This window comes from Pararge aegeria, chromosome Z, assembly GCF_905163445.1.
Source record: "Pararge aegeria chromosome Z, ilParAegt1.1, whole genome shotgun sequence".
In the NCBI taxonomy this organism is placed as follows: Eukaryota; Metazoa; Arthropoda; class Insecta; order Lepidoptera; family Nymphalidae; genus Pararge; species Pararge aegeria.
The window spans coordinates 25,052,294-25,068,730 of record NC_053208.1 but is presented as its reverse complement, the minus strand read 5'-3'; the positions used below and the strand labels follow the sequence as shown (position 1 = coordinate 25,068,730).

The window sequence follows — 16,437 nt, the reverse complement described above, 5'->3', positions numbered from 1 at the left end:
GAAGCAAAAATAAACTCGTTGTGCAGTTTACTAGGCTACACAAAATTGCCAATGCCTTCAAGGGCAATTGTATATTATTTTATAACAAATTACCAAATGAAATCTTTGAGTTGTCTCTCAATAAGTTCAAAGTTTATATAAAACGTAAGCTTACAGAAAAATCCTATTATAACATTAAGGATTATTTAAACGATAAAGCTGGGGTGTGAATTGCTCTAGCTTCATAGCTTTATTTAAATTTACTGGAAGATGGTGATAACAAAAAAATAAATTTACCCGGCTAAGTTTGTTGTGGGCTCTTCTTAGACCAGGGCGCGTTTGGAACCCTCGTAGCTTTAGATTTAAGTTGGCGAACGAAGTTATCACCATCCCGTTACAATTATGTAAACAAATATGTATGAACGCTTCATAAGTGCCTGTGATAGGCCTACATGAATAAAGAAAATTTGAATTTGAATTTATCACATGCTTCAACGGTGAAGGAAAGCATCGTGAGGAAACCTGCCTGAGAGTTCCACATAATGTTCTCAAAGGTGAGTGGAGTTCAGTAGGGTAGTAACTAGCCACCAGACCGGAACAGAGAAAATTCAGAAATTATGATTTTCCAAATTGCCCTTCCCGGGAATCGAACCCAGGACTTCCTACTTAAATTCAAAGCGCTCACCGTTGCGCCAGGGGGGTCGTCAACTAAGCCCTTAATTATGTGATAACATTTACACGTGGCGACGCTCATTTCGTTTGTGTTATCATTTGTGGATATTATTGTTTTTAATGCTATCTAGGCCGGACTCTAATCTTATAACTGTTGCCATAACAATCTGTGACCCCGTTTGCCTTATAGTACAGACGCTCAAATACTTTGCACGACACGCACTGGCATTTTTTTGAAACTACATCTGTGAAAAAAACCTATTACTTACTTACCTAATAGTTTTAATGAAATTGATGATATTATTTAAACATGACGGCCGACTGGCGCAGTGGGCAGCGACCCTGCTTTCTGAGTCCAAGGCCGTGGGTTCGATTCCCACAACTGGAAAATGTTTGTGTGATGAACATAATTGTTTTTCAGTCTCTGGGTGTTTATATGTATATTATAAGTATTTATGTATATTATTCATAAAAATATTCATCAGTCATCTTAGTACCCATAACACAAGCTACGCTTACTTTGGGGCTAGATGGCGATGTGTGTCGTAGTATATTTATTTATTTATTTATGATACTGTACTTGATATGAGATGGTACGAAATTATCAAGTATACTCGCGATAGTACTTATCATTTCAATAAATTATTGTAGGTAGGTACGCCAGAAATGGTTGGATGCATGTCTAATATATTAACAAAAAATAAGCAAATAAAATAAAATACCTTTACAAGGTATATACCGCAAGAATACGGAAATCGGGAAGCAGTGTCCTATGTGCTACTACTAGCATCCACTGGGAAAATTAACGCGTTTCCGTAGCGTGGGTAGGGCAAACGTACCACACAGGTATACTAACATACTCGTACATGTATACAATGGGTTCCCCAGGCGTCGAAACAATAGGGACATGTGGTGTTTTTTAGTTTGGGTACATAACCTCCACATAACCTCCGTCTTGCCCAAGAGTCAGAGCAATAAGGCCTGCCAAAAACAAAGGGCTAAGCTACCCGTTAGGAGAGGCCTATAGTCCAACAGTGGACTGTTATGTTAATAAATTAATAAGTATCAGTCATCTAAATTCTCCGAATAGCGTCTATCGTGTTTGCATATTCCGGCAGCCGCCATAAAGCGCCCAAACTTTTTGAACGAATGAACTTTAGACATAAACACAATTGATGTTTCGGTGAAAATGTGTATTTTTCTTATGAAACATGGAAAGTTTTGCATTAATACTGTAATACACCATCGGGAGTGAGGTCATTTTATATATCATAAAAGCACTACCTACTCTAAAGTGTATAACACAAGCTACGCTTACTTTGGGGCTGGATGGCGAAGTGTGCATTGTCGTAGTATATTTATTTATTTATTTAAAGTGTCTGTTCAACTAATATTTGAAAAAGTTTCAATTTTTATTGTAGTAGATGTAATTGTTTTATGCTTAGTTTTTTGAGGGCTTCTTCTTAGACCCTTTGGAACCCTCGTAGCTTTAGTTTTAAGTTTACGAATATGGTTATCGCCATCATCTTACTACCGTGTAAATCTCATGTTATGTGTGCATCAAAAATGCCGCCTTTCGGCCTACTTGAATAAATATATTTTTGACTTTGACTATGCCTACCTAGATTGAATGATGTAACCTACTGACAATCGGTCAGTACCAGTCTTGTATAGTTGTGTTTTAACAAAAATAAAAAAGAAAAAAAGAACAACTACTGAGTTTCTTGCCGACTCTTCTCGGTAGAATTTGCTATCCAAACCGGTGGTAGAGTCACTACAAACATACATACTTGACGTTTCAAAAGTGCTTATACAGTAGGCCTACTTGAAATGAATAAATTTTGAATTTTTTGAAGTTTGTTTCGCGGCCTTTGACGGTAGAGTGGTAACTAGCCACAGCCTAAGAACCTTCCAGCAGACCAAACCAGACGGAATTCAGTAATTATAAATTCCTAAATAGCCCTGAATCGAACCTGGTACCTCCCATTTATAAGAGCACAAGTCCCTCTGCATCCTATTTGTAGAATACTGCAGTACCTACTCGTACATCGGAAGTTGCATTTGATAGCGTTTGTTTATCAAATACATGATTCTATATGTAGGTACATTTTATGTAGTTATTAATTATGATATAGATACACTTGGCTTCATCTCAGTATTATGAATGCGAAAGTATAAATAAATAAATAATACTACGACAATACACACACACATCGGCATCTAGCCCCAAAATAAACATAGCTTGTGTTATGGGTACTAAGATGACTGATGAATATTTTTATGAATAATAGTACATAAATACTCATCACACCAATATTTTCCAGTTGTGGGAGTCGAACCCACGGCTTCTGACTCAGAAAGCTGAGTCGCGGCTCAATGCACCATCGGCCATCATATATGTGTTGTTGGGTTTCAACTCTATTTCTTTCACGCAGCAACAGAGCGAAAATGGCGTGATTTTATACGTCACATTTTACGGCACAAGGTTTATCTCCTACAACACGGCTAGCATGGGCAGGAGACAATTATATCCCCGGGGAAAGGATAAAAATTTATCTTCCCCCACAGCTTTATCAACTCTCAGAGCACAGCGCACAAGTCTAAATAATATCCAAATAATATGTGTAATAATAAACGGGGGTAAACTTCTCCTATTCCATATTCACGTGCTTTAGCAGGTGGACACGTTAATTATATGCATTGTGAGGGGATTTAATCGGGGGATATAATTTTTATCTCCTGCCCGTGCTAGCCCTGCAGCTCGGCAAAGGCCTCTTCAGGGTGTTTTCACATATACCCACAACATTAAAACCCGCCTAACCAGATTGTAGCTCGCGATCTGGTTTGGCGGGTTTTAATGTGTTAAAAGACACAGGGGTGGCTACCGCCAATTTTTCTCTACTGTGATTCTATTTTTACGCAAAATGTTATCCCGGGAACAAAACCCGGGAATCGAAGCCTCGTGATCACACCCATAATAGATACGAGACGGTGCGATAGCGAGCTTCATACGTAGGAGGGTAGAGCTGAGACTCACCACGCTGATATAATGCGGTTAAGCGGGCTTCAAAGATGATTTTTGAAACGATAATGACGATTGTAATTAATGTGGCGCTTAGTTACAAGTTGCGCAACCGACCCACAGGTCGCCACCAGATACTAACTGACATAAAAGTTCTATAATACGTGCATACTAATGGCATATGTATCATACTATATGGCAGTTTGTATGTTTGTTTCTCCTTCACGCACGTCTCAATTATGTGCTTTGGTAGTGGGTAGTGTAGTTTATGCATACGTCTGTTACTGCTACAGTTTTCAAATAAATCCAAGCTTACTTTAACAAAAATGATAGTCTCACAAAAGTATATACATTGTTTGACTTATTTTGTTTGTTTGTTTTATGCTCTGTTTATAGGCTTTTAGGTACAATGCCGTAAAGAGAGTAAAATTGCAGCTTCTAGTGTCGCTGGAAACTCCCAACAATAGACTTATATCCAGTGGCGTGCATAGTGGGTATGCACAGGGTATGCAGATGATATAAAATGAGTTATATTAATCCAGACTTAAGCGTAGGCTTTTTATAAACTCTCACAATGCCTAACCCTAAGTTTTTTATAACTCGTAGATTTTTTTCATTTTATGTAATCTGCATACCCTCTACTGTGTGCACTGGGTTTCATGCCAGGATATGCATACAGCAGGAAAATTGCATAAAATGGAAAAAATCCTCCTCTTATACGGGCTATATTAAAATTTGAGGGTATGCAGTGCTTTTGTGCATGTATGAAGTGCACACCACTGCCTATATCCAATAGTGGATATCAATCGATTGATAGGATGATGATGATGATAATGATCCTAACCTATCCTAACCTAAATTTGCAAATAAACAAATTAAATAACAGTCCTATGCTATAAAACCATTAACGGAAGCAGTCAACATGACCACGTTCTTTCAAACGAAGCTATCTTAAGCATTCATATCATTTCCTCTGAATTTAGCCAGATATATTATATAATACTAGCTCAGTCCCGTGGTATTACCCGCAGTGAAAAGTCGTGTGGTTGCTCTGTTATGATGTCTAGGAAGGACAATATTTGGTGTAAAAATACACTTGTTTCTGTTAACAATCCTTGGGTATTTGATGTTTTTTGGGGACCAAAACTAGTCTATGTTACTCGCAGTCTTTTAAATTATCTCTATGCCAAAAATGAGGTCGATTGATGGTTAAGGCGTAATGGAGGGACAAACATACAAAAAAACACACTGGCGAATTTATAATATAAGCAGTAAGTTGTAGATATCAGTTTAAGCATCGGTTGAGGTTGGCAAAATTAGTCAGATTCAAAAAAAATCTAAATTAAAAATTCATTTATTTCAAGTAGGCCTAATATAAGCACTTTTGAAACGTCAAGTCTGTCTGTTTGTAGTGATTCTACCACCGGTTCGGAAGGGAGATTCTACCGAGAAGAAGCCGGCAAGAAACTCAGCAGTTGCTCTTTTCCAACATCAACAATTTACATTTTACATTTTAACATTCATTTTTCTATCTTGTGAGAGCTGAAAGCGGAGCCGGATGCTTCCAAGCAACCTTGTCATTAGTCGTCGTCAATGGAATTACTTCCAACGTTTCATTTCTTTATAAAAGTGATTGCATATTTTATTTCTTAAGCATAGATCAACGGGTGCATTCGAAATATCGACAAATTCAAAATATTATCGTGGTACGAGTATGTACCCGTTCCTCTATGCTTAAGAAATGTTGATTTATCCCTCAGTTCTCCAGGGAATTTGAATTTAAATCAAACTGACTCATAACAGACTGTGGTCGGGAAGTAGAAGCTAGGATAGCGTGACTTTAAGGACGACAATTCTAAAATCAACATTGGCAAAATTAGATAAAGCTAATTCAATTATGTACCGTCTGAGTTTATCTTGTTCCTCCTTTCACAAAGTTCTCTGTGTTTTTTTAGGAATTTTAGGCTCTGGGCGAAATTAAAAAGGTTTTTCTGAAAATCTTAGTAGGTACCAGCATTTTTTTCACCACAAGTTAGTCCTTAATAGCTTGGCCCTTCTTTATCGGTAGGGAGGTAAGCAGCCATGGGCAAAGCCTCCCACCAGACCACAAAAATTAAAAAAATATAAATTTTCGAAACCGGAACCTCCCACTTAAAAACACAGCGCTCACCTCTGCGCACGGGAGGTCATCATACATGTAATAATCGATAAAGACCGCAAAAGCATTTTAGAGCAGCAATGTGGGTCTATACTCTTATACTTTCGCTCCTATGAGAGGAGATCTGTGTGGATATAAGCTAGAAAAGGAAATGTGCTAGAGTACTCCATCGATCGATACAGTTTGGATACGGCGGACATTCGCCGCTGATACTGCGAAAATAAACTATTGTTATGTATTGGAAAGGTACAATATTGCCAGTTTTAATAGGATCAGAAATATTTTCCCGTTCAAATTAATTTACATTTGGGAAGCATGTTTATTTTTCACTTTCTTAATTTATAATGGAAAAGCTAAACTATTGAATAAGAGAAATTAACTCGTTACCGACCCACACTTGCCTACCCCCACGTGCTATCTGGAGACTGGTTACGGGGGGGAAAATTTCTTTATACAAAAGAAAAAGAAAGGGAAAGAAATTAAAGACTCAATCAAGTGCTACAGTGAGGATTATACATTGGAATTTATGTATTAATCAAACAAAATTGACGGCCGATTGGCGAAGTGGGCAGCGACCCTGCTTTCTGAGTTCAAGGCCGTGGGGTCGATTCCCACAACTGTATCCCAAATGTTTGTGTGATAAACATGAATGTCTTTCAGTGTCTGGGTGTTTATCTATATATTATAAGTAGTTATGTATTTTCTTCATAAAATCATTCATCAGTTATCTTAGTACCTATAACACAAGCTACGCTTACTATGGGACTAGATGGCGATGTGTGTATGGTCGCAGTAAATTAAAAAAAGAAGTAATAAATTTGCGTTTTTTAGTTATAAATACTTAGTAGGTACCACTACGGAGTTAATGTTGACCAGTCTTATTTCGGTCCTTATTATTATCATTACACATTATTGATTATAATACCGGAGCAGCTTTGTGGGTCTTATAACATTAAGATCCCTGTTTTATTTAATAAATAAGCCCTTCAAAGGGTGAAATAACCACGAGCGAAGTCACGGCGCATAGCTAAGTAACATTCTTAACAACATGTGATACACTTTTAAGAACATGTAAGAGTTAACTCGCATCTTGCCTTTTAAGAACGCATTTTAAGAACATGTAAGTGTTTACTCGCATGTTGATTTTAAAGTGACAATCTCAAAGTCATAATTAAAAAATAAATTGAGACAGCATTGCAAGAATTCGCCGGATTAAAATGGAATATGCATGCAAAATAATATAAATTCGCGTAAAAATAACAAAATATAATTTAATAAAAATATTTTCACCGTACTCAATTCAATTCAGATTCCAATTCATTTTCAGTGCAATCGTGAATGCGATCAACAATATACTAGAAGTAGGTCTATAGTCCAATTTAAAGTCCAAAATCGAATAGAACAAGGTTAACATCTTTTTATCATCATCATCATATCGACCCATTACCGGTCCACTACAGGGCACGGGTCTCCACCACGCTGGCCCAGTGCGGATTGGTGGACTCCACATACCTTTGAGAACATTATGTACAGCTCTCAGATATACAGGTCTCCTCACGACGTTTTCCTTCACCGCTGAAGCTAGTGATATTTTTAATTACTTAAAACGAACTTAACTTTGAAAAGATTCGAACTCGGCCCACCGAAAGTGAAGTTGAGCTCCTACCCACTGCGCTATCACCGCTTATGACTTTTACTCTTTATCAATGGTTGATTATTTAATAATATAGAATTTATCGTAATAATAATGTGATAAATTCAATATTTTTGCATCATCTGCCTGTAAACGTCCACTTAACTGTGTTGTGCCAATTTAGTTAAACACTAAATTCTAAACGTAAATATTACTGCCAGAGTATTCTGTACATAGTTGGCACCAAATTAAGCGAGCAACTGTGGAATGTCGCCACCCTACAACGCCTAATGTGAGTAGAAATGAACTCAGTCGGAAACTCATGTTTCAGAATTCGAAGTATGGATGGATTTTTTTTTTTGATGCCAACGTTCCCAGTGGCTAGCTAAATTTGGTTACAACTGAGGCTTTGGTTTCAAGTTTTGTGATTCTTGTGCCAATGTTCTATGTGGAATGGAATAGTGCTATTTTAGAAATGTAAATTCGGCTTAGTTTACAGATTTTGTAAAGGAGATTTAGCACTGCCTTTTTACTAGTTAGCTTAACGACAATAGTTTAGGTAACTATTGTCGATAAGCTATGCATGATCATCGTTATCACATGAAACAATTATCGGCCCACCACAGGGTGTCCTCACACAATGAGAAGGGTTTAAGGCCATAGTCCACCACGCTGCCCCACTGCGGATTGGTGGACTTATTCAAAAAAGTTTAGTCATCATCATAACCATCATCATAAGCCCACTGCTGTGGCCGGGTCTTCTCCCATAATGAGGAGTCAAGGCCGTAGTCAACGATTCTGGCACAGTGACGATTGGTGGACTCCACACGCCTTTTGAGAACATTATGGAGTTCTCTCAGGCAGGCTTGTTTCTTCACGATGTTTTCATTCATCGTTTAAGCAAGTGATACTTTCATTACTTAAAACGCAACAAAAAGTTAGAGGTGAATGCTGGTATTCGAACTCTGCTCCCCGAAAATTAAGTCAAACCCTTAACCACTGACCTATTACTTCTACTTTTTATTTCTATCCTCTTATTTGACTCGTACACTTTTGAACGATCATAGATCTTAATCAATAATATTTTATATGGTTACTTGAAGATGTAAGATAGAGATAAAAATGACACTACGACACAAAAAGTGTGCTATGATAAAGAGATTTAAGTTAATGTTATATTTTTATTTCATTTATTACAATTTTTTGTATCAGTATATGCTACAATAAAACTTTGATTCACGATGAAGTTAAAATCTCTAGCATCATAGTCACCACTGGCACAGGCCTCCTTTCTCATAGGAGACGGTTCTAGAGCATTGACCCACCACGCTACTCCAATGCGGTGGGCTTTATCGATTATATAAGTGATAGTCAAAGTCAAAGTCAAATATTTCTTTATTCAAATAGGCACATAGATGATGCGTACATTACATGTAAAATATGACATAAAAGTGAGTTGATGGCAATAACTAAATTCGTCACCCACAACAATGCCCGTTCTTTTTTTATCACCATCTCACTATGTCATTTAAAACTATTAAAGAAGCAACCTGGTTAGAGCAATAATTTACACCCAAGCATTTTTATCGTTGACGTAGCCCTTAATACTATAATAGGACTTTTCTATAAGCTTACGTTTAATACAAACTTTGAACTTTTTCACAGATATCTCCAAGATATTAACTGGTAGTTTATTGTAAAATTGTATACAATTTCCTTTAAATTAATTACTTATTTTATGTAATCTAGTATATTGCCCTGCAAGTTTATTTTTGCTTCTGATGTTCAAATTAAGACAGAGAGACAGATAACAAACGGGATCGATGGTTCAACGTGCTCTCCGAGGTAAGCGGGTGAAGTCACCACCAATTAATAAGTGAGTTAACTATTAAACAACCAGAAGTCTTATTTACGACTAGATGTACCCTGCGTTTTATCTCGCGTTTATCTTCATCTACAGATCGCAACGGAGTGCTACATAGTCTACAAATTGCCCTGAAATACGTTAAGTAGTTTTCGCTTGATGCGCGCACAAACCAACCGACATACAGACAAACATATACACAGACAAATAGATAATAATTCACAAAATTGCATTTTGGTTTTTCATTACTTATTTCTAACGTATCACGCAGTGTAGTGCTACAATGTCTACAAAACGCACTCAAATACGTTCAGTAGTTTTCGCTTGATGGGCGCACAAACCAACAGACATACAGACAAACATATACACAGACAAATAGATAATAATTTAAAATAGCATTTTGGCGTTCCATTACTTGTTTCTAACGTATCCCTGTTATTTTTTTTTTTGGGAAAATCTTTAACGTACAGACACAGCTAGTCACACGATTTATTAAATGATTTAAATATTAGACGGTAACCGAGGACATTTCTAATAAAAGAGTTATAGTCATAATCTTTACGCGTATATCAAACAAACATTCGGCTACTCTAACGTGCGGCTTTCGTTTAATTAAAGCCAGCGTTTACCTTCGTTGGTCAACAAAGCTTTGCCGTAGTCGGCATACCTACTGTTGGCTAAATATTTGTTAGGGACAGTGAATAGAAAGCATGTAAAGTAGTAGTAATAAAGCAGTATTATTATAATTATTGTTACATTTCTATCATTTATTGTGTCATTTATTGTGTTTCTTTTAATTCTCAACAATTTTAAATTACCTAACACAGTACTTTTATTTGAATCTAAAAGCAAACGGTCAGAGCCTCAAAGTTATTATTATTATTACTATATACATCAGTTTTAAAAATAAATATGTATATTTGTTTCGCATCAACTGTAACATTAATCACTAAAAAAACAAGTCTTTATGACGCCCTCTTTGGCACAGTGTTGAGTGCTGTGATCTTATAAGTGAGAGGTCCCGGGTTTGATCCCCAACGGGGGAAATTAAAATTTCACTCATGAGAATATTTACAACTCATTTCTATGAAGTTTATATTAAAACTATGAAGAACGGCACGTAACAAAACATATGAAATTACATACATAATTTCTGAATTTTCTCGTGTAGTGTTTTGTTGTTCGTGGTTAGTTTACTCCCTATCGATGGAAATAGCGTTTTGGTATGATGCCGTTTAGAAACCAAAGAAGTATTAGTATAACTGTCATACCTCTAACAGGTTATCCCGCTACCATATTAGATCGCATCATGACTTACATCAGGTGAGATTACACTCAAGGGGTAACTTGTAATGGAATAACAAAAAAGTTATTAATAACTTATGAGTTCTGAGTTCGGCTTAAGGTGATTGAAAAACATATTAAAATTTTATATAAAATATATGCAGCACGGCAAAAAATATATGAAATATTTTACGATCTTATTTCTCAGTAAATATTTATCTGATTAGACACGATTTCAAATTCTCATTGGAGGGAACTTTGAGAAGAATTTACTATTCGTCTCAAAGTCAATGAGATCTAAGTTCCCTCCAACAAAAATTTGAAATACTCTTTTTTTTTCTTCTTTTTATTATTAGGTTAAAAATAATTTAAATTAGTAAACACATGATGATAATTACAAAATATCATTAATATTTACAAAAAATATTGCGACAGCTCATGGGTCACCAGACGTCAAGACCAATTTTTGGGACACGATGTTAGTTATTTATTAAAACTTTCTTATTTATTTATTAAAACATTGTATTTAAAACGTATAGTTGACTTTACTGAGTATTTTGGGGTTTTGTAATCAAAGTGTAGTTGTTTTAATTGGGAACGAGTTGAATTTACGTTTGGTACGATATTTAGAAGATTATTTCTCCCTCTTATGCTCAATTTCTCGTTTTCAGAAGTTTATTTTTAACATAGCCTGCTGTTAGAAAATCTTATACTCCGGTTAGGGCTTCGGCTATATTTTCGAGGGGCCGAGTTTGAATCCCAGCACGCAACTCTAACTTTTCTGCGTTGTAACCAATTAAACGCACAACTTGAAGAGAAACATCGTGAGGAAACCTGCCTGACAGTTTTCCATAATTCTCAAAGACGCGAGGAGTCCACCAATCCGCTCTGGGCCAGCGTGGTGGATTACGGCCTAAGCCCTACTCATTCTAAGAGGAGACCTTTTGTGGACCGGTTGATGATAATGATGATATTTAACATTATACTGCATTTCTAAATAAAAATCTAAAAGCTTTTATGTACTTTTTCTTCCTAAGTGAACTAGAAATTGTATTCGTTTTTAATATCCAGATAGAACCGGATTTAGCTGGAACGGTAGCTAGATTTATCACACAAAATTTGGTCTCGTCATATTTTACATAATTTACTAGAAGACGATATTACAGATTCAACTATATCTGAAAGAATGGTTCCGTCAATCAGGTCTTAGTTATCTTTTCGCGTGAATTTTAGCTTATGTATGTTGTGGCATCAAAAGCATGCTAATCAGCTACAATTTACGCGAAATATTGTAATAGCGTAACCGGGTTTTGGCACCAGGAGTTCAGCCCCAGAGCTCGAAGAAACTAGGAGTACATCAATCTAAGGGCGCCTACCTTCGAGGCTCGGAACTAAACTTACTGACGTCATCTTAAGTTTATGGTTGTCGGACCAGTATTTCGTTCATACTGTGATGCGATTCACGGCTGGATGGCGATCAAAATCGGGATCGTCTTCGCTGGCTAAGAAACACAGAGATTGTATTTCTGTGTTCTACTAAAAATTTGATCTATCGAGATGTAAAGAACGTTTTTTGTGCGGCTCCAATCAGGGTCGTCAAAACATGTTCTAGCAACCTGCACGTCGGCGTTTTGTCGTCGCACGCAAAAGCTTTCAATTATTAAAATGAAACTCCTTTCATCAGAACATTATCCAACCCTTAAAGTATTTAGATATATACAAGAAGCAAATCTTTTATGTTTATAATTTTATAATAGTCGTTTTTCGAGATGGATTATATCCATCTATTACGAAATTTTATCGATATCGGTTATATAATTTTAGCATAGCAAGATTAACTCAATTGCCTTATGAAACTGGTATGTTTTAAAGAATAAAAATTAGTCGTCTTTTTCATAGTCAACTATCTCTCGTCAACTACTTGCGCCATTGCTGCGTGAAAGAAGGACAAACCTACAAACACACTTTCGCAAAGTTTGATATGTTGCTAAAAGTTTCATGTCTAGGTAATATTTATAATATAACTAGCCGTTTGCCGCCCGCTTCGCTGGGCGAATTGAAAAAGGAAATAAATTACATTTTATGTTTCATTTTTATTTTTTTTTTCATGTTTTATTATTCTCCTTTTTTTTATTTTTGTATGAACATAAATAGGCCCCGCGGATAGAACTGTAAGCATCGATATTGTTTAGACTTACTCAAATTCCAAATTCCATCGATTTAGCCTGTATCTTTCATCCAGGCGATTTTTCTCACTAATATTCATTGTAACTTTCAATGTGCAATCATTATAACATTTCCGTGCCTTTCTTCCAAAAATTAATAATAATTGACATGAAGAAAAAAATTTGAAATTAGCATTGAAAGTTTAAGTTAAAGTCATAGCAAGTCTCATATGTGAAGTTGAAATCTTTCTAGGTTCAAGTGCGCCGAATTTTCTGTTAACTAAAATTTTCTCCGGGACATCTATTTTTTATAGAAAATTAATTGTGCATGTTTTTTATGAATTCTATTGGAATAAGTAACTAAATTTCTTTTCCACATCTCATGTGCTTGGAAAATGCATTCATTTTAATCTGTTACATTTCCGCGATCCCGCAATAAAAGAATTCGTCGGTTATGTAGTCTGCAAAAGTAAAATGAATGTAAAATTCTTAGTCCGTTGATTGGATAGCTACATGTAAAGTTAAGTTTTTGAAACCTCTCAATGACTTTTTCTCCACTGCCAAAAAGACGATTGTTGTAAGGAAATACACGAATATCCCTACATACACGAAGATCCCCACCAAATTTGGAGTCTGTAGAAGTTACAGGTTAGAAATAAAAATTTTAGATTTTAACACCCACCCCCGCAATTCCTGTCGGAAGTAGACTTTATTGAAATCCATTTTGAGATGTTCTTTATTTGAATAATAAAAGATTCCTACCATATTTAGAATTTTTAGAAGCTATATTTCGAAATTGAAATTTTTTATTGTTAACACCCACCCCCGCGAACCTTATTGGAGGTGATTCATTGTAAAATCCGCTCGAAGATCATTTTTATATTACATATAGAACACTCTCACTAAATTTGGAGTCTATAGGAGCTATCGCTTGGAAATTGAAAATTTTCATTGTTAACGCCCCCGCAATCTTCTTTGGGGTGGGATATCGTAAAATTTGTTCATAAATCATTTTTACATCACTTATAGAAAATTCCTACAAAATTTGGAGCTTGCTGGAAAAGCAGCTTTAGCTGGAAAATTAAAAATATTAATTGTTAATACCCACCCCCGCAACCCCCTGTGGGGTGAGCTATCGTAAAATTCGTTCATAGCCTATTTCTACACCTCTTACAGAAGATTCCTACCAAATTTGAAGTCTATAGAAGCTATAGTTTAAAAACGGGAATTGTTCATTGTTAACGCCCCCGCAATCCCCTTTGGGGAATGAATTTCTTAAAATCTATTCATAGCTGACCTCTACATAGCAAAAGTAATATTCCTACCAAGTTTCACGTTTCTAAGTCTTATGGTTCCCGAGATTTCGTGGTGAGTGACTATATAGATGGGAATTCTTCGGTTATCATCGAAATTTTTAACTTTTTATCGGGCTTTTTTAAAATTTTCTTACATACAAAACTTTCTCCTGACAATTCTAAAGATAAAAAAAAAAGCCCAATTGGTCCAGCCGTTCTCCACTACCGTGAGTAGATTCTTAGCTGAATGTAAAAAACCATAATCCGTTTAATACACTCTGTTGAAATTCATGAAAACAAAAGAATCAAGAGAAAATGCTTATCTTTTATTTTTATTAGCGGGATAAATGTTCATAAAAGTAAAACAGCAATAAAAAAATGAAGGAATGTTGGAATTCAAAAAATAGATAGCCATAAACCATCTAGGAAAAATTTCGCATCGAATGATAGTAGTTTCATGTCGATACGATCAGTGGTTTAGGCGTGATTGAGCCTCAAACGAAGACCATTTTCATTATATATATAACATAATAGATAGATTGTAATAATATAGATTGTAACATATTTTTATACCTAGGGTTGTCGAAAATAAGTTATTTTCCGTTATTTTCTAGTTTGAAGAAAAATGGTATATAAATATAGGTTTTTTTAAGAATATAATATTATATTTTCTATTCCACTACAAGTAAGCCCTTCACTGCAATCTCACCTGCTGGTGATTGATGATGCAGTCAGATGTTGGTAGCGGGCTAGCCTGTTAGGGGTAATATTAAACCTATACCTACTATATCGCTTAGCGCTATGTCTTTTCGGTAGGTTGCCTCCCACTAGACCAGACCAGAGAAAGTTAAGAAATTAAAAATTAAATAAAACCCGGGAACTTAAAACCAAAGCGCTCGCCGCTTCGCCAGGGAGGTCTTCAAAATATTCTAGGTATGGTAATGGATTAAAATAAATAGTAAATTCGCAACTTACAGCAGACGCAGGCCGTAACAGTGAGGACTAGGATTGTGCTGCTGACACGCATTGTCTGATGTGTGATTGGACCGCGACTGGGCCCGGCTCGGCTCGGCGATACGGTGCATCCTTTGACACGAGTGAATGTCCGTTGTATCTGCCTATCGCTCTCCGGTAGGGTTGTCACCTTTACTAATTATTATTTTAATTTACAATAATAATTATTTTGTTAACTGCATTGGCATTTATTATATAATATAACTAGCTATGCCCCGCGTTCTCCGTCCGCGTTTATTGCGTTTCTTTAAGATTCCGTGGGAACCGTTATATTATATATTCGTCATTTTAACTTCGTTATTTTAACTAACTCTATGCTAAAAATCATGTTTATTGGTTGCTTAGTTAGGGCGTGCGAGAAGAACAAACTTGCTAGTTTTTTTTTGTTAATTCAATCTTTGCCCCTATAGCCTGTATCGTTCCCTGTGTTGATTAAATACCTACATATTATAAATTAAAGCAAATTATATTAAAGCAAATTGTATTATTAAAAAATATTACCTTGACCGCTGTAGGATGATACAATTACAAATTTCTTATCGATACAAATCTAAGGAGCCAATACTTGAAGGGTACCGCCATTATACCAGAAGTACAATTTAATTGCATTGGTAATTAAGTTTAATCATCTGTAATGTAAATGATTGTAAAATTTCTAAGCGCAAGGAAATCATGACTGCAAGATTAAATAAAAGGTTATAATATCATGCCAAATACGTCGTCCAAATAACTATAACAAGATATAATGCCCATAATAGCAGTAGTAGTCTTTCTACTGGACCTGCTGATCGGTATATCAGACTACACACTCTATGAGACCGGATGCCATCTTAACTAATATTATAAATGCGAAGGTGTGTTTGTCTGTCCTTTCTTCACGTTCTAACTTTGCAAAAAATCTACTTGAATATCGGCATAGATTTAGTTGTTAGGACTGAGAGTAACATAGGTAACTTTTTATCAAAGGAAAACCTACAGGATCTGTTAAAAAAAACTGTAATAAACGCGGAGGTAGAACAGGTAGCATCGTAATAAATCAATCTCCCATTCTCGCCTTATGAACCCAGGGTTTACATCCACCAAGACCATTGTTATCTTGAATGTGAGAAAAAATATATTGTCAAAATAGCCGACGTGGCAACCCTAACGATATGCGAGAGTAAACTGCGACCTCTACCACAAAAGTGATCATTGTGACCATTTTTTTTGGTCAACGATTATCTTTCGGTAAACATGTTAGTTGTATGACTTCTTTGTTTTATCGATACAATACGCTTCTTGTTTGTGAACAGTGTATGTCTGGGTTCATACTAGGTTCAAATTGTGCGAGTTCAGTACACGCACTATTATA

At 35.9% G+C, this 16,437-nt stretch overlaps 1 protein-coding gene across 1 annotated transcript in view; it reads right to left on the bottom strand.

Moving 5' to 3' along the window:
- LOC120636159 (cubilin-like) overlaps nucleotides 1-15,196 on the bottom strand; it is a 32,168-nt gene extending 16,972 nt beyond the window's left edge. The window contains exon 1 of the mRNA XM_039907494.1: nucleotides 15,048-15,196. Coding sequence (XP_039763428.1) covers nucleotides 15,048-15,099 — 52 coding nt within the window. The 5' untranslated portion in view covers nucleotides 15,100-15,196. The remainder of the gene's footprint in view (nucleotides 1-15,047) is intronic.
- Between the last annotated feature and the right edge of the window lie 1,241 nt (nucleotides 15,197-16,437).